Source organism: Sapajus apella, unplaced genomic scaffold (genome assembly GCF_009761245.1).
Source record: "Sapajus apella isolate SASKATOON/1434 unplaced genomic scaffold, GSC_monkey_1.0 scaffold59, whole genome shotgun sequence".
NCBI lineage: Eukaryota > Metazoa > Chordata > Mammalia > Primates > Cebidae > Sapajus > Sapajus apella.
The window spans coordinates 13,556,758-13,575,345 of record NW_022436999.1 but is presented as its reverse complement, the minus strand read 5'-3'; the positions used below and the strand labels follow the sequence as shown (position 1 = coordinate 13,575,345).

Genomic DNA, 18,588 nt, shown 5'->3' with positions numbered 1-18,588 from the left:
ACTAAAGAATAGCTGCCCTTTTCAGTGGAATAAACATCCCTCACTCTCCACTCCACCCCATTCCACTCCACCCAAGCCTACTAGTTATAAACCTGCAGGGCACACCCTATTTTAGGGTGGATCTACTGGGAAGGTAAACTTGTCTCCACTGGCAGTGGTTCAGATTCACTTACCTCACCCATCATATTACCCAGATTTTGAAAGATGCTCATTATGACCCAAATATGTAATTATTACCCTCTTTTTAGAAATTGTATACTTCTTTTGACATATATTTATGTAATCCCTTGGAGGCTCTGCCATTATTCCCTTCTCTTGAGAATCCCTGCCTTACACAAACCTCCAAATGTCAAAGTTAATGCAGGTAATATAGCATTATTGTGGGTTCTACAATTTGAGCATATAAATCATATGCAAGTATTAACTATTCGTATATTTATGTACTTTAAAGGAAAATAAATGTTTAATACTCTTCTTCAATTGTAGGAACATTACCCTTTTGCACTATCTGATCACTATTGTGGAAAGTAAGTACCCCAGTGTCCTCAATCTAAATGAAGAATTGCGGGATATTCCTCAAGCTGCAAAAGTAAAGTAAGTACTTAACAGTGTTAGTTTCTTAAATCGCTTGGACTGTGTGTTAGCTATTGAGGTAGTCAGCACTGTAGAAGTCAGTTCTTCTATTTGTTTTCCCTGAACATTGTATGAAATAAAGTTTGAAACTCATCCAAATCGCTCAAATGTGTTCCAAGGTTTTGATTATATATTTGTTCTAGTTCCTTTGGAATACCGCATGCAGTTTTTAACTTTCACAGTTTTAAAGGGCATGTGTTTTAATACAGGTAGGAGCATCCTTAGTTAAATAAGATGCATGGCTAAGCAAATAAAAGACCTAAGTGTCAGGGCGTTGCTAATAATTTTCACATATACACACATACTCCCAGAAACCAAGGCGGCTCTTTAATAGGAAGCAGTCTTTATGCAAATGAGGAAACTAAAAATAAAATGGAAAGTTGCCAAACTTTTACCACAAACTTCACACCACGTTTCAGAGACTGAGAAGCAGGCAATTTTCCTTACTGTTTTTCCGTCCCTCTTTTGGCTGTCTCTTTTTTTGAAACATAAACTGCATCTTTTTGCAGTGAATTTGAAAAGTATAATGAGCAGGCTCATTTTTTCCCTCTGTTCATGGAATCTGGTGGAAATTTACTATATAAGGCATGAAATTAAATGAAGTATTGGTGAGTTTTTTTATATGTTGTAAATTATCTGGGATAATTAAGTTTTAATCTCTAATGTTTAAAAGCCATGAAATAGAAACTATTGTGTATGGGAAAAGCCCAAGAACCTTTCTCTATTAAAAAAAAAAAAAATGAAAATAACTAGTTAATACAACTTTAAGAAAAATCATTGTTTATTGCAACGTAAGTCATTACCTTGTAATATTCATATTATTGGGGTCTTAGTGAAAAGCAGAACACTGATTATGCAGGGCACAATGTGAACATGATTGCAAATGAACCCATCTTTTTTTATGTTTTCAAAGGAGCCACGTGTGGCAAGAGATTTATTTCTACATGGAGTAATTTGCTGAAGTGAGGTTTTTTTTTGAGTTTGAAACAAAATATTTTTGCACAGATCAAAGATATTTCTCTTCTACTATTTTTAACCTATAAAGTATACCTGCTGGCTACAGAAAACAAGACACATAATTTTATACCTAAATTTCATGAGTTTAAAATACTGTTGTCTTTGAGACCTGAGCATGGCAGGGAATTTTTAACATTTAAATTAAACTAATATGGACTTCCAAGCATGAAATATTTAAACCCAACTTATATTTAATATGTGTAAGTCACATGTTGATTGCTAAAACATTGCTATTTACAACAGCATGACTGAGCTGGACAAAGAAATAAGTACCTTGAGAAGTGGCTTGAAAGCAGTAGAGACAGTGAGTATTTGCTTTTTGTTCTAATTCCTAGTCTCTTCGCTATCTCTAGTGCTGGTGGTTTCCAGCAGCTGAGTTGCTGGTTGTCTTGGCATGTGGTATGCCCAGGATAAACAGGTATTGATTTTAAAAAAAAAACCACCACCACAAGAAGCAAAGGCAGGTTATGTTCAGCCTGGCAGTGTGATTGCAGGCAGCACGGGTCATGGGTGAGTCACTGCAGCGTAACTGGAAACTGGACCTAGCATGCCACCAGTTTATCTGTGAGGCAGATTCATCAGGATGAGTGGGTTGGGCTAGATGAGCTTCAGGGACTCTCTCAATTTCCAAGTGCTGTTAATGTATGGTGTTCACCTTCAGTAGAGCAGTAGAACTTCTCTGTTGTTTTTGAGTTGGTCCTCCGGGGAGTAATTTACTGAGCAGACACGGTAGTCCATGCTCTAGCTGAGGGTCACCACGACTCAGAATCCTTGTCCTCCAGGTGTAATAATCAGAGCAGCCAATTCCCTCAGCCTGGCCCCATCCAGATAAGCAGAGTGATTACAGAGGTGCCTTAAGGAAGGCAGCGGGTTGAGGGTGCTTTGGAGGTGTGTCGGACAATTGATCCCTATTAGATGAAGCTTCTCTTTTGGAAAAGAAGTTGTTGGAGCTATGGCTTAGGAGGGTGGGTTATCCCAGGTGCATGGGAGGAAGGTTATCCCAGGCATACAAGACAACCTGGGCCCAGGCCTCCAAGGAAGGAAAACCAGTCAGGCTGGCAGACTGGAGCCGGTAGGATGAAACATGCCTGTTGGCACAGTGCCCTGTGGGTACTGTGCAGATGCAGCTGCCAGCAAGAGAGGGGGCAGGGATGAGAACAGGCTGGCAGAGCAGTGTCCCTGGTGACTATGCTCAGAGCACACATCGCTCGGGCCTGCTCAATTACCATAGAAAGTAGTTGAATTTGGCCGGGCGCAGTGGCTCAAGCCTGTAATCCCAGCACTTTGGGAGGCCGAGGCGGGTGGATCACGAGGTCAAGAGATCGAGACCATCCTGGTCAACATGGTGAAACCCCGTCTGTACTAAAAATACAAAAAACATTGGCTGGGCATGGTGGTGCATGCCTGTAATCCCAGCTACTCAGGAGGCTGAGGCAGGAGAATTGCCTGAACCCAGGAGGTGGAGGTTGCGGTGAGCCGAGATCGCGCCATTGCACTCCAGCCTGGGTAACATGAGTGAAACTCCGTCTCAAAAAAAAAAAAAAAAGAAAGTAGTTGAATTCATTAAAGACATACCTTTAATAAAAATTAATGTCGCAATGTCTAATTTTTTTGTTTTCAATAAATTAAGGAGCATGTAAGGTTTTTTTCTTTTTCTTTTTCTTTTTTTAATGTAGGGGGCAGTATTTAAAAAAAAAATCAACTGATTGAACTTTTTCTCCCAGCCCCAGAGGGTCCATGGTCCTTATGATGGCCCTAAAGCCTGGCTCTGACCCCTGCTTCTGAGCCAGGTCAGAGCAAGGCCTGGTGTGGGGGATTCCAGGGGAATTTCGTGTTGTTGCTTTATTAAAGGATAGTTTTGCTGAAATCGCTCTGTCCATTGGGTCATATACAGTGCATCACACTTTCTATGGGAAGGGGGCCCCCACTCCTGGAGATGTACATCGTATTGTAAGAAAATAGCAGGGGGCAGAGATTGGCCTGGCCAAGTATACATGTGTTCTAATTGTGCTTTACACAAATTAAGTCTATTGTTAGAAGGCATCAGAGATGAATATTTATAAAATTATACATTAATAAAACACTTCAAATGCCTTTCCCATCTCAACAATGAACACAGATACACTCATTTTCCAGGCCACAGTACTAGAATCATGGCAATTTCTTCCAATCAGAGCCAGCTCCATAACTGATGAGTTTTCACTTCCATTATTTCATTTGAGCCTAATGGTGATGTGGATATTGCCCTCTTTAAAAAAAAAATCAATAAACTGAGGCTCAGAGCAACATACCATAGATAAGAACCAAATCAGTGATAGAGCTGTGTCAGAACCCACAGCCTGTGACCCCTACTCTCCTGCTTGTGAAGATCTCTGCCAATACAAGAAAATGCGGGAGAATCCAGTTTAAGTCAATTGGTACACAACATAGTTATTACCAAGACTCTGGAGTCAGGCAGGCTGGAGTTCAATTTCTGGCTCTGTCACTGGTCAGCACTACTTCAGGGCAAGTAACATCCCTCCAAACCTTAATTTACATGTCTGTATAATGGGAATAGTGATGCCTCACTCATAGAGATGTTGTGGGCTTTAAATAAGAATGTGCATCTGGCAATGATTAACATTAGATTTGTATCATCTGTGTTCATTGCTGTGGTTATGGGGAATATGGATAATTAACAAGAGACAACTTCCCCTCTAGGCCTGTTCACAAAAACCATATGGTATGGACAAGAGAAAAATGGTAGAAGATTATGGTGTCAAATGCTACAGCCAAAATTCTACTGACCCATATCCCACAGTTTAAGAAGTAAATAGCCTTGGCTGAGAGGGAAAGAAGAAAAAAATCAAGGCACCAGAATTCTGAGCATGGAATATTGACAATCAGAGTCTCTTATTTTCACTCAAAAGCCCTTAGAGTTCAGTTTGCCCCCATTATTTTTTAACTTCTGTTAATTTTATCCACATGTGAATCTGCTTGCTTTCTAAAACCTGAAAGTGAAATCACATAGATGATGTACTTAGATGATTGGTAAATTGCTATTTGCAAATATGCGTGTGCACATGAGCATAGCTTTGGCATGGTGGGAATAAGGTTAGGGGTGCCACAGTATAATAACAAAATGTTTTAGAACAAGTTTTGATGTGTTTGCCATTCTGATTTATTAAATTTAAGGCATGTGAAATATAGACATGAGACACACCTTGTCTCATATTTGAAGCTTGCATTGACATTATTCGTTTCCTGTGTTTAAGGAGCTGGAATATCAGAAGTCTCAGCCTCCACAACCTGGAGATAAGTTTGTGTCTGTTGTCAGCCAGTTCATCACAGTAGCCAGCTTCAGCTTCTCTGATGTTGAAGATCTTCTAGCAGAAGCTAAAGACCTGGTAAGTTTCCCCCTTGCACACTGAGTGTTGTTTGACAGGGCTGGGCTTCGTTGTGATACTTTCAGTTATTATTCTGTACGGGAAATAGCAGGAGTGAGATCCAGACTTCATGGTGCAGGAAATGAAGTGGTAGATAATTACTTTCCAGATTCCATTGTTTTGTATGACATAGGTGTATTTTCATTTCCAAGACTGTGATTAATCAAAACACACCCTTTATGTCTGACTGGCCTATGTTGCCTTTAGGTTAGCAAGACCTTGAAGGCTCTGAGTGTTGGAAGACTAGCAAATACTTTGACAGTTTTCTCTTGGTTGAAATTGGCTTGAAGTACTTATCTCTAGGAACCAGAAAAGACTAGATGATGAAAACCAGGGGCAGGATCAAATGTGCGATCAGGTGTGACTAAAGCCATGTGCCTGATTACCTCTACGTAATGTGCTCATCTGAGATACAGCCATGGAGGACAGGATACTACCTGTGTAAATCTCCAGCAAACTTACTAAAGGAGATGCATTTTAATTCACAGTCTCGTTGCAAGAGGTTTTTTTTTTTTTTTTTTTTTAGTAAGACATTTTTGTAATTTCTGCTATTTCAAAATTTTATGTTCCCTTAGAGAAGTTTTTGTTGGTTAATAAGCAAGACCTTTTAGCTCCTCAGCATCACCTCACTCCTCTCTGTTTCACATTTTCTCTTCCAGAATGCATTCACATTCATATACAATACATGTACACTTTCAATACATGAAAGTCTCTCACTTTCTCCTTATTCTTTAAAATAATATTAACACCCTTCCCCACCCCATTGGTTCTTTTCCTCTACTCATCTCTCAGTTGCCATAACACTCTTTTGCTTTTACTTGAGTCTTTTGTTTTGAAACTTTAGTAAATGGATGTTACTTTTCTCTGGTCACCTGTTTGGTTGTAGATATGGATGACTGTTTACGTGAATATACACACTTACCAGTTAAAGTTCAGAAGTAGGCAGTTGACATGCATCAGCCTATCGCAACATTAAATCTCCTCTCAAACCTTATTAAATAAATGACAGTATATATTCAAATAGCTGTTGTTAGAGGCCAAACCTCTGATATCCCACAGTGCAAATCGGTCAACTGACGTCAGTAACCACCATTCAGACCTCCACTGTGAAAGCCCCCATCCATATTTTCTATATGCCTTACCACTTTAGATTTTGTGCTTCATAAAGGAAGAGATTCCCCCTGTCCTGATATCCCACCTGAGCAATATAGCACCTACTTCATCAAGGGGCTCAAATATTTTGTTGTGTGAACTGGCTATTGTCAGCTTGTTCATCACAGTAGCCAGTGTCAAGCTTCTCTGATGTTGAAGATCTTCTAGCAGAAGCTAAAGACCTGGTAAATTTGTCCCTTGCACCCTGAATGGGGTGGGGTGGGCTGGGGTGTGTACATGGTGGAACTTTAATCTGGGTCTGGTTTTCTTTAGATTTCTGAGATTTAAATATACATGATATCATGATCACTAGAATTCCTTGATAAAAAGATCACTCGGGATGGCTTGAAGTACGCGAACTTGAATGTCATTCCAGAACTTTTATAAATTAGCTTAGAAAACCATGGAGCAAGCTAAAGCACTATATATGGCGTCTGAAGAATGTTATGTTTTTGCCCAAATAACTCTTTCCTAATAGAATTATTTCCAAATAAGTTATGTTTTTGCCCAAATAACTCTTTCCTAATAGAATTATTTCCAAATAAGTAAAACATTGAAAACAACTCCTCAGTGAAGACAGAAATGGTAAAAAGGACACTTTTATTATAAATTTAAACATATGAAATAGTTAACTGTAAAATATATATAAATATATATCAGCCAGAACTTGTTTTATTTAAAAATGAATGTTGAAAATATTTTATGGTAGATAGTATTACTGAAATATCAGACCCTAACAATATAACAAAGGCAAATAAACCAATAAAAATAAAACCAACTATAAACTGTCTGGGGGTACTGCATAAACACAGCATGGCTAAATAAGAAGAAAACTTAAAATCTAGAAAATGTTAAGTAATTGATTGGGTATAGGAAACTTTGAAGCTAGGAACACTATCCTTAGTAGCTTAGGAGTGATAGAGTTAGATCCTTACAGAAGGAAGTATAATTTTAACAATTTGGCTGACGTTGAATATTATTTGGGCAGTTATAATTCTGCTAAGACTATTGAAAACATACTATCTTGAGTTATGAAGATAACTCCTGGAAGAACTAAAGGGAGACAGGGTATACTGTTGTTACTGTATACATATATTTTTATCCAATTATATGTATTTCTTCCTTGGTATTTTGCATTTTGGCTATTTAAAACGATGGACACTGGGGCATGGTGGCATGTACCTGTAGTCCCAACTACTCAGGAGGCTGTGGCAGGAGGATCACTTGTGCCTGGGTGTTTGAGTCCAGCCTGGGAACTGTAACATTGCAATGCCCCATATCTTTTAAAAATAAAAATTAAAAAAAAGATTGGCATTGAAAGGGGTTCTAAAACAAAAAATTTGGAATAAAATTGTATTCTCTGTCATACATTTTGGGTTGCATTAAAGATTCCATACTCAGTTACTGTTTTCTCATTGAGACCCAGAAAATAACCGAACAATAGCAGCAGCATTTATGATTAGGAAAAGCAGCTAAGAGGCACTGGCTCCCATTTGCTTTCTATATTTACCATATGGCACCAGTAAATGATATTATACTACTTCAAAGAAAAGTTAAAAGTACAAGTTTCCCTACTCCTGCTGAGTTTGCTATTAGTTTTATGTCTGGGGTGCTGTGCCCACAATATTTTGTTTTTACTACTGTTAATAAAAAGTCAAAGGAGGTCATCATAGATGTTGAGCTTAAATGAGGTAGACAGGAATAAATAATTTAAAAAGCTGAGGAGTATTAAAGTTTTAGAAATGATTAATAGACATGTCTAGCAGCTGAAGATAAATATAGGCTCACTAAAATCCATCGAGTTATATTTGACTCAGCCGGATGTGGTGGCACGTGCCTATAGTCCCAGCTATTCGTGAGGTTTAAGAGGGAGGATTGCCCAGGAGTTTGAGGCTGTAATTTTCTGTGATCATACCTTTGAATAGCCACTGAACTCCAGCCTGGATAACAGAAAAGACCCCATCTATTTAAAAAAAAAAGACAGACACCCCAAGGTGGGCAGATCACCTGAGGTCAGGAGTTTGACACCAGCCTGGCCAACATGGTAAAGCCCTGTCTCTACTAAAAATACAAAACTTAGCCGAGCATGGTGGTGTGCATCTGTAATCCCAGCTACTTGGGTGGCTGAGGCAGGAGAATCGCTTGAGTCCAAGAAGCAGAGGTTGCAGTGAACTGAGATCACACCACTTCACTCCAGCCTGGGTGACAGCAAAACTCCATCTCCAAAAAAATAAATAAATAAAAGTAAACAAGTAAACAAAATGTATGTTTGACTTAATCTGGGCTTTAGTCTTTCTAATGTTATTTATATTCAATTATGGAATTCTCATGAAACACTGACTTCTGAAAACCGTCTTTTTTCTAGTTTACTAAAGCAGTGAAGCACTTTGGGGAAGAGGCTGGCAAAATACAACCAGATGAGTTCTTTGGCATATTTGATCAATTTCTTCAAGCTGTGTCAGAATCCAAACAAGAAAACGAAAATATGAGAAAGAGGAAGGAGGAAGAAGAGCGTCGAGCTCGCATGGAAGCTCAGGTGAGAGGATGATTAATTCACCAGTTCCACCTCCTAGAAGTTCTATGGGTGCAGCCCAGGTTCAAAGGTATTTAGAGAGCACTCTGACCTGCTGGCAAGAAAGAAACCTTCAATGTAGTCTCTAGAATTCTGTGGGACTTTAAATTGGTGTTCTTTCTCTTGGACAACAATTTAACAGTGTATATTCAAAGCCTTAAAAAAAAAAAAAATCTATCCACATCCTTTGCTCTGGAATTCCATTTCTTAGAAATTATTTTAAAGAAATAATCACAAATTTGCACAAGAAAAAGAGGCAGCATTCTTTATAATGGCCCCAAGCGAAAGACAACCTAAATGTTTACCAATAGGGTGTGAGTTTTAAATTATATAACAGCTACATAATGGAATATTTATACAATCCTTAAAAAGACATGTATTCAAAGAATATGTAATGATATATAAAAGTTTACAAAGTGATTTCTACATGAAATCTTTGTTTTGTTTTTTAAGATGTGTTAATACATATAGAAAATAATGGTGGTGTGACAAACCTCTAAAAAGTTTACAGTAGAATTAAAGATGTTTCCCCCACCTTTTATCTGAATTATCCAAATTGTCTACAGTGTGTATGTATTAGTTGGCTTTTAATAACAGTAACTGTTGTGTATGAGGTTTCAGGCTCCCACAGAAGACACAAGCTAAGCCTGTGATGTAAGGAAAATGACCTGATGACCATTTGCTTTAGTCATTTGGGGTCTGTGTAATAGTGATACTTTTTTTTTTCCATTAGCAAAAACACAAATTGCCTCAGTTGCTGTCATTTTAACTAGAATATCATGCAGTTTACCTGGAATCTAGGCGGTGAAGGTCTCTAACCACAAGGCAGTGGTTATTTTGTGGTGGTGGTGGTTGCTTCCACGATGGAGACCCAGGTTCCAATTACCCCTTTCTTGTGACATCCAAAGGGGTTATAGGATGAGCACAGCTTGGTGTCTGGAGCATTACCGTATTTCACGGAATTCATCTCTACTGAAAACAAAATGCAACATTTTGACCTGTCCCTAAGAAGTTGTTATCTTTCTATTTGCAGCTCAAAGAACAACGTGAAAGGGAACGTAAAATGAGAAAAGCTAAAGAGAATAGTGAAGAAAGCGGAGAGTTTGATGACCTTGTTTCAGCTTTACGCTCAGGAGAAGTGTTTGACAAAGACCTTTCTAAACTAAAACGGAATCGCAAACGCATTACCAACCAGATGACCGACAGCAGCAGAGAGAGACCAGTCACAAAACTTAATTTCTAATTTTCCATGAATACTTTTTTAGAAAGCTCATTAGCAGCCCTCTAAAGTGACTACAACGTTTCATTACACTGCCTTGCAATCCAAACAGTGGCAATTTTTTCCTTCATCTGTGAGTGAATGCTTGAATGTATGTGTATGTAAATGTATGTGTGTATATATTAAAAAATGTATATAGATGTCTGAGTGTTGTCTGGAGACTTATACGTATGGTTAAAAAGATATGTTAACGTATGTGCTCCGAAACCTTTCATGTATGCATTCACATTGAGTGTGGCTCATTTTCTTTCCCTGAACACCATGACTGTTCAGAAGCACAATACTATCTCCTGAAAGAGATGACAGAGACATTCCCTAGATTCAAAGACAAAACAGAAGAAAAAAAACAAAAAAAAAAGCTTGCAAAATATTTTATGGTTTCCAAGCTTGATATCCTTTGAAATTATTTTCATTGATGGAACTGAAGTTGGAAAAATATAGATTTAAAATGGTTTTTGATAGCTGACAATGTGATGTTGATGCATCACATCAGTAATAGGATGGGCTTAGAATTTCCGACATTGGTGTGGGGATACAGTCTATAAATGTTTATTGAGAACATCTTACACACAATTGGAATTATGTAGAATGTCAACCAGAATTTTTTGTGTATTTAAAAGTTGGACATCAATTTTTTTCCCTTAATTTCATCAAGTTATCTCTGCCAAGTGCTCTTGATAATTTCTTCAGATTTTTTGAAAAAACACTATCTAAATGCAAACCATGCTTTTGTTAAAGAACAACATTGCCAGAGTGTGCTTGTTCTAACAATATAGATATATAAACCTTAAAAATATCTCACCCAAGACTTAAAGGAAGAATTCTCTGAAAGGATAAAGATTACTAAAAAAAAAAAAAAGAAAAAAAATGGGGTGCCTTTTTGTTATAGTTTCTATTTTCTGTTTTGTAGAACAAGCTGCATTTTCTGTAAATATAGGTCTGGACTAAAGGACACATAAAGAATGCACAAAATGTCAACATCAGCAGAGATGCCCAGATCTATTTATCTCTAAGTATATTTGAAGTGATTGCTGTTTATGTATTGTCATTTTAAAATTGTGTGTTAGTAAAGCTACCTGTAAAATTTCAGTCCAAAAAAAAATAAAGCTCTCAGGGAGACATGAATAAAAACAACATTAGAAAATATAGATGCTTACCATTAACCTACCAACTCTTACTATCCTTAAATTCTGTGATATATAAAGAGGACTGTTACTTTTTTTTTTTTTTTTTTTGCTTTGATTTATTTATTTGTAGTTGGGGATGGGCTAACGTTTTCTCTTTTCTTTCTATCCTGTTGTGGTTGGGTTTCCTGTGGAAAGAGTAGTTTGTCCTGTTGCACTAGAACATTATTTACTCACTAAATTGAGTTTTTCAGTCGATTAACAAATATTTATTAAGTACCTACTATGTACCAGGCATAGTAAGGCTACAATGGTAAGCAAGACAGAGTCCCTGCCCCCAAAGAGCTTACGTTCTAATGGGGTTATTAAGGGATGAATAAAATACCAATGTGTGCACTGTACAGGAATCATACTATTTAAAAATAATTTGTATAAACTATAATGCTTAGCACAGATGGCAAGGTATCTGCGCTATGTGAAAGCTGTGAAATAGTGCTCTAAGAGTTGTCAAGAGCTGTGGTTTTACATCTTTTCCTCATTGCAAATTTAGTGACTTTCTACATATTATATGGAAATAAGTGACTAGCAAATAAACAGTCATAAATACAAAGCAAAGGTTGTACTCCCCCAATCCCGAGTTAGCCCAGGTCTGCAATAACACCGCGTTAAATAAAGATGCAGATAGAGACTTGGCTCAAAAAGGCTTGGAGATGAGGAAGATTGGAATATAATGAAGGTTTTGTCTGTTCCTTAACTAAAGTGCCTCTATGTATATTCTTTTCTATTTGTAGCAGGAGAAATTTGGTGTGGCTCAATTTTGGAACTGTATTTTGAAAATGGCTTTGTCTTACAGTTTAAGGAATAGACACGTGGAGGGAAAGTCACGTAAAGGAGCAAGTTTGTGTAGCATGTCCCTTTTGCCCCTTTTAATCATTCTTCTTTGATACGGCCATCCTGGTGGGCCTCCTTTGCCATTTCCATTTTTGGTTTCTTTCCCAGAAAACTGTGTGCAGGTAATTCCATGTGCCATTGTTGGGGGGGAAAAAAAAAAAAAGAAAAAAAAAAACCTTTTTAGATTGGTGCTGGTATAAGTAGCCACTTTTCTCTCTTGGGTGTGTATTTTAAAGTTCTTTTTTTTTTTTTTAAATGCCAAAAAGAAAATGCATAATTTGTAAACTTAATTATATGTCTTGTATCTTATTAGCTTAGTAGTTGGAACCACTTCCTCTTTAGGTGCAAGACTGTTGTTAGGTAGTACTGAGAAAAAAAATGTATGTGTTATGAGACTGTACATTTTTTTTAAAAAGCAATATGCAATAAAGAGATGAATTCATTGGGTGTACATATATGCTTTCTATGAATTATTAAAACAGCGTCATCAAACTTCTTTGCAGTTTCCACCACTGAATTTCAGTTTTGCCAATTGTTCACTGAATCAGAAATATATATGTGTTTTTAAGCCTGTACTTACTAGACCTAGAAGAATACAGTTTTCTATTATGGCAGCATTCGATATGCTCAGGTTATCATATGGCACCTCTTTCTATACTTGGTTTATGTATAAGTTATACAATTTCATGTTATAACTCGTGTAGTAGGGCTACAGGTGAAATTATTTAACTAGAGTAGAGAAAATAATCTCTGGTCTCTAGAATCAAAACCTATTTTGGTTTGAGGCATTTTTTCTTATTAAAAATTAATTTCATATAGGTCAGTGTGGGAAATGGCACCTGTACAGATCAAGAAATTTGTTTTATCAGTATCCTCTGAAAGTTGAAGCTTTTCCTTTGTCCTGCATCACTTTTGCTGCCTAGCCACCCTTAGCTCAATTTAAGGTCAAGCTGGAAACAAACTGCTCCAGTCATTGATCGAATACCCAAGCAGTGCACACACTGCTTGGTATTTTAAGATAATTCTTATCTTTGGAATGAACTCCTCATGATGTTCTTGTAATAGCTGACCATCTTTTTTTTTTTTTTTTTTTTTTTTATCAACTCACTGTATAACTCCATAACAACAACATTCTGTGGAGCTGACATTCAGATAAGAGAGACTCTTCTGCACGTTAGGCAAATGTTATATCCTAACCCACAAGCCGAGCCACTGCCTATTTGTATATTCAGGTATAGAATTATATACAGAACCTAGATCCTCAGTTGACTTTGGTGTATTAATAGAAAGGGAGGGAAATGTGAAATTTTCACATCATATGCTTCAATGTCTTCAGTTTCCCCAAAAAAACTATCATTGAAGGAAATGTGCTTCTGACAGAGGGGTGAAGTACTGAGATCCATCCAGAATATTGCCCCTTTTCTATAGCCTAATGTGGGTTTTTTTGTTAGGCAAGGGGATAATCTTTATTAAAATACTGTAGTTTAGACACAATTAGAGTCATGTGTCTTTTAACAAGGACACATTCTGAGAAATTTTGCCAATAGGTGATTTCATTGTTGTACATACATCCAAGAGTATACTTGCACAAATGTAGATAGCATAGCCTACTACACACCTAGGCTACATGGTATAGCCTATTACTCCTAGGTTACAAACCTGCACAGCATGTTACTGCACTGAATAGTGTAGGTAATTGTAACAATGGTATTTGTGTATCTAAACATATCTAAATATAGAAAAGATACAGTAAAAATACCATATAAAACCTTTTAAGATGGTGCACGTTGCAGAACTGGAAGTTGCTCCAGGTTTGTGAGTGAAGTCCTAGGACATTACACTATTATAGGGTTTATCAACATCGTACATTCTAGGCTACACTATTTTTCAAATTCTTTAATAAAGCCTAGCTTACTATAACTTTTATTAACCTAGTGTTTTGATTTGTAATAACTTTAAATGCATAAAGTATTAATATTTTCTTCACATTCTCAGCTTTTTTCAGTTTTTAATTTTTTTAACTTTTTAAACTTTTTTGTTAATGAAGACACATTAGCCTATGCCTACATGGGGTCAGGATCATCAATATGACTGTCTTCACCTACGTTTCTTGTCCCACTGGAAGACTTCAGGAGCAATAACCCACATGGAGCTGTCATTCATGATAGCAATGCCTTCTGGAGTACCTCCTGAAGGGCCTGCCTGAGGTTGTTTCACAGTTAACTTTTGTTTTTAATAAGAAGGAGTGTACTTCAAAATAACAAATGTGTAATAAACTAGTAATATTCACTGATCAAGTATTATGTACTGTTCATGTGGATGTGCTATAGTTTTATACAATGGGTAGCTCAGTAGCCTGCTTCATACCAGCATCACCTCAAATACTTGATTGATGCATTGCCCTACAATGCTACTAGGTGATAGGGAATTTTTCAGCTCCATAATAATTTTATGGGCTCACTGCCATATATGTGGTTCATGGTTGATTAAAATGTTGCTATGTGATGCATGACTGTGTTCAAAAGGCTGAGTTCTGGGAGGGAAAACTTTTTTTTTTAACACCATCAGCTGTTTCCTATCAAGTGGAAAACCTAATTGGCAACTTCCAAGGCTTAACAGCTACTTGATACTATTTAGTTCCATAGACAGTATCTGAGAATCACTGGACTGTGTGGAGAGAATTAAAGTCAGGGGTCTAGAGCTTCTCACATGGGGTGTTTATAACAATCACTATGTTGAGTTATGTGCTTATTTTCTGCATGGTCTAGATACTGTTTTAAGTCTATGTCCCTGTTACCCCTATTGATAATAACTCAAGTCTAAAAACCTGTTGAGTCCATAATTAAGAGATGACTTAAAATCTGTGAATTCTTCTAATAACATATTTTTAGAGATAGTGCCTCACTATATTCCCCAGGCTGTTCTCAGATTCCTGGCTTCAAGCAATCCTCCTACCTTGGCCTCCCAAAGTGCTGGAATTACAGGCGTGAGCCATCGTGTCCAGCCTATGAATGCTTTATGTTTGAAAAAGTTTGGGGTCCATGGAGGAACAAGTTTCTTGTTTATAAGGATTTTGTGTTTTCCATAGCAAATACCAACCAGAATTATTTATCTGACTCCTGTGGAAAATGTCAGACCTGCCCTTTGGTCTATTCCCTAACATGCTTTTATCTATTGCAATCAACTACATGTTTCCCTGGTATCGAACGAATAAGCACAGGACTGCGCCCCAGAGTTTTCAGACAAAGAAGATCCTTATTTGTATCAAACCTTAACGTGTGGAAAAAGAGGTTCCTAAGTATGATTTTTTTTTTTCCATTTCGTTTGAATAAAGTGTTTGTTTTCTCTGATTCTCTTGCTTCTTTTGCTGGGAGAAGAAAGAAAGGAACTGGTTTCATGGCACTGATTTTAGTACCATTTCATTTGCACCCATTATGGTCATATGAGGACGTTTCTGTGGTAAAGGAACTACAATCTCTTATGTAATCATGAGCATTTATTGTTAATATCCTCACTCTCACTTCCAGTATAGAGAACCTTACCTAAGTCTAATCAGGTTGGGGCCTATGCTGACTCTTCTAGGATGGGAGGAGGTGCCTGAAGAGGAGATGATTGTGATGCTGAGCAATGACTCCGGAAGACACACACAGGGGAGGAAAGGAGTGACTACCAACAACTTAGGAAAATCAGTTTGCAGGATGCAAGGTTAATATGTAAAAGTCTATTGTTTTCCTATCTACCAGCAAAGAAAAAGTAGAATTTAAAATTAAACAGAATACCATTCATATGAGCACACCCCAAAAATGAAATACCTAGGTATAAATCTAACAGAATATATACAAGATCTAGATGAGGAAAACAACAAACCTCTGATAGAAGAAATTGAGGAAGGGCCAAATATATGGTGAGATAGTTCATATTCATGGATAGGAAGATTCGATATTGTCAAGATCTTTTCAACTTAATCTATAGATTCAATGCAATTCCAATAAAATCCCAGCATTACTTTGTTTTTATTGATAAACTGATTCTATTGTTTATATAAATAGGCAAAAGATACGGAATAGCCAACACAATATCGAAGGAAAAGAAAAAGTTGGAGAACTTATTCTACCCTACTTCAAGACATATTATAAAGCTATAGTACTCAAGTCAGTGTGGTAATGATGAAAAAAAATAGACTAATAAAATAACTTACAAATAGAACCACATGAAGATAGTTAATTGATTTTTGCCAAAGGAGCAACAGTAAGACTGAAGAGGAAACATTAACAAAAATAAAATTAATGCACCAAAGAGAAGCAGAAATTAAACTTTTATTTCACAAGCAAACTTCCTTGAGTCCTTACCCCTCCCATGGAATTGCATCCTGCTTCGCAAGTTTTATAAGGTTATAAATTCCTATATTCTTGTTTTCTATAGCTGATAACTAAGTTTCTGTCACACAGCAAAGGTCAGAAGAAATGCCCAACCAGGCAGGACTCTAGCCTTCTGGGGCTCTGTAGCAGAAGGCAATAGATAAGGCCTGTGCTAGAATCCTTAGACTCTACAGAGAGCAAACATTTGGGTTGCATAGCAATGTCATATGTAAGCCTAAGTTAGGTGCTAATCATTGCTTATAAATTGCCTTTGTTCTACAGCTGCAAACTTGTTTTAGCACCACTGTGTACTTCACATATAAAAAGTCAAGCCCTGCCTTTGTTAGGGGCTCAGCCATTTTGTTTTTGAGATGGGCTGGTATACACCTAAAATAAACTCTTTCTGCAACCTCAACAGTCTCTCCAGTCTCTGAAATTCTGCAGCAAGACAATGGAGCAAATATAGTCTTTTCAAAAGTTAATGCTGGAACAACTGAACATCTATATGCAAAAACAATAAAGCTAGGCAAAGACCTCACATTTTGTTGCAAAAAAATTAACTCAAAATGGATCACAGACTCAAATGTAAAACAAAATGATAAAACTCCTGGAGATAGGAGAAAATTGAAAATTTAGATAACATTGAGTTTGGTGATGACTTTTTAGATGCAACACCAAATGCGCAATCCATTAAATAAAGAATTGATAAGCTGGACTTCATTAAAATTAAACTTTAACGGTCTGCAAAAGACACAGTCAAGAAAATGATAAGACAAGCCACAGACTGCGGAAAAATATTTGCTAAAGACATACCAGGTAAAGGACTGTCATCCAAAATATGCAAAAAACTCTTAAAACTCAACAATAAGAACACAACTCAATTTTTAAAAATGGGCCCAAGATCTGAACAGCCTCCTCACCAAAGAAGATATACAGATGGCAAATAAGCATATGAAAAAATGCGCCATATTATATGTCATCAAGGAAAGGCAAATTAAAACAACAAGATATTGCTACACGTTCACTAGAGTAGCCAAAACCCAATACACCAACGACACTAAACACCAGCAAGGATGTGGAGCAACAGGAACTCTCGTTCATTACCAGTAAGAATGCAAAATGTTACAGGTGCTTTAAAAGTCAGTCTGGACATTTCAGACTTAATGTCCTCTTACTATACAATCCAGCAATTTATTCAAACGGGTTGGAAGTTCATGTCAACACAACATAAACATAGATGTTTATAGCAGCTTTTTAAATAATTGCCAAAACTTTGAAGCAGCCAAAATGTCTTTCAGTAGGTGAACTGATAAACTGTTGTACCTTCAGACAATGAAATATTATTCAGTGCTAAAAAGAAATGACCTATCAAGCTGTGAAAAGACATGAAGGAGTCCTAAATGCATATTACTAAGCGAAAGAAGCCAGTATGCAAAGGCTACCTAGTGTATGATTCCACTCACATGCCACCCTGGAAAAGGTAAAACTAGGGAAGCAGGGAAAAGATGAGCGGTTACCAAGGGTCAGGAGGAGGAAGGGATGAATAGGAAGAGCAGAGGACTTTTAGAGCAGTGAAAATACTTTCTACATGTTATCTTATATTTGCCCAAATCCATAAAATATATAACACCAAGAGTGACCCCTGATGCAAATGATGAACGCTGGGTGATAATTAGGTGTTGGGGTAGGTCCATCAATCGTAACAAAGGGACCACTGTGGTCGGGGATGTTGATGATAGGGGAGGCTACACGTGTGGGGCAGGAGGTATGTGCGAAATCTCTGTACCGTCTGTTTAGTTTTGCTGTGACCCTAAAACTACTCTAAAACATAAAGTATACTTAAGAAAGAAAAGTCCCTGTATACACAGCCAAGAAACTTTTCCAACCAATCAGGCCACATCATCCTACTCCTCTGAACACACTGGCTGCTTCAGGTAAACTCCCTCTGGCAACTTTTCATGCTCTTTTGACTTTTCCAGTTTATTCACATCTGGATATATCTCAATTAAACAGCTCAGTGGGGTGGCTCTTCATAATACTTCCTTGGACTTCCATGCAGACTGCCACCATTCAAGACTTCAGCCCCATCCCTAAAACGTCCTGATTAACTCTTAGACTAATAGGACCTTAATATTCA

At 37.3% G+C, this 18,588-nt stretch overlaps 1 protein-coding gene across 4 annotated transcripts in view; it reads left to right on the top strand.

Moving 5' to 3' along the window:
* Positions 1 to 12,546, top strand: part of DAAM1 (dishevelled associated activator of morphogenesis 1) — a 194,007-nt gene extending 181,461 nt beyond the window's left edge. For all 4 annotated transcript variants that reach the window (XM_032245948.1, XM_032245945.1, XM_032245947.1 and 1 more), the window contains 5 exons: positions 487 to 594; positions 1,894 to 1,954; positions 4,905 to 5,036; positions 8,593 to 8,763; positions 9,833 to 12,546. In XM_032245948.1, coding sequence (XP_032101839.1) covers positions 487 to 594; positions 1,894 to 1,954; positions 4,905 to 5,036; positions 8,593 to 8,763; positions 9,833 to 10,042 — 682 coding nt within the window. In that variant the 3' untranslated portion in view covers positions 10,043 to 12,546. The remainder of the gene's footprint in view (positions 1 to 486; positions 595 to 1,893; positions 1,955 to 4,904; positions 5,037 to 8,592; positions 8,764 to 9,832) is intronic.
* The last annotated feature ends 6,042 nt before the right edge of the window (positions 12,547 to 18,588 follow it).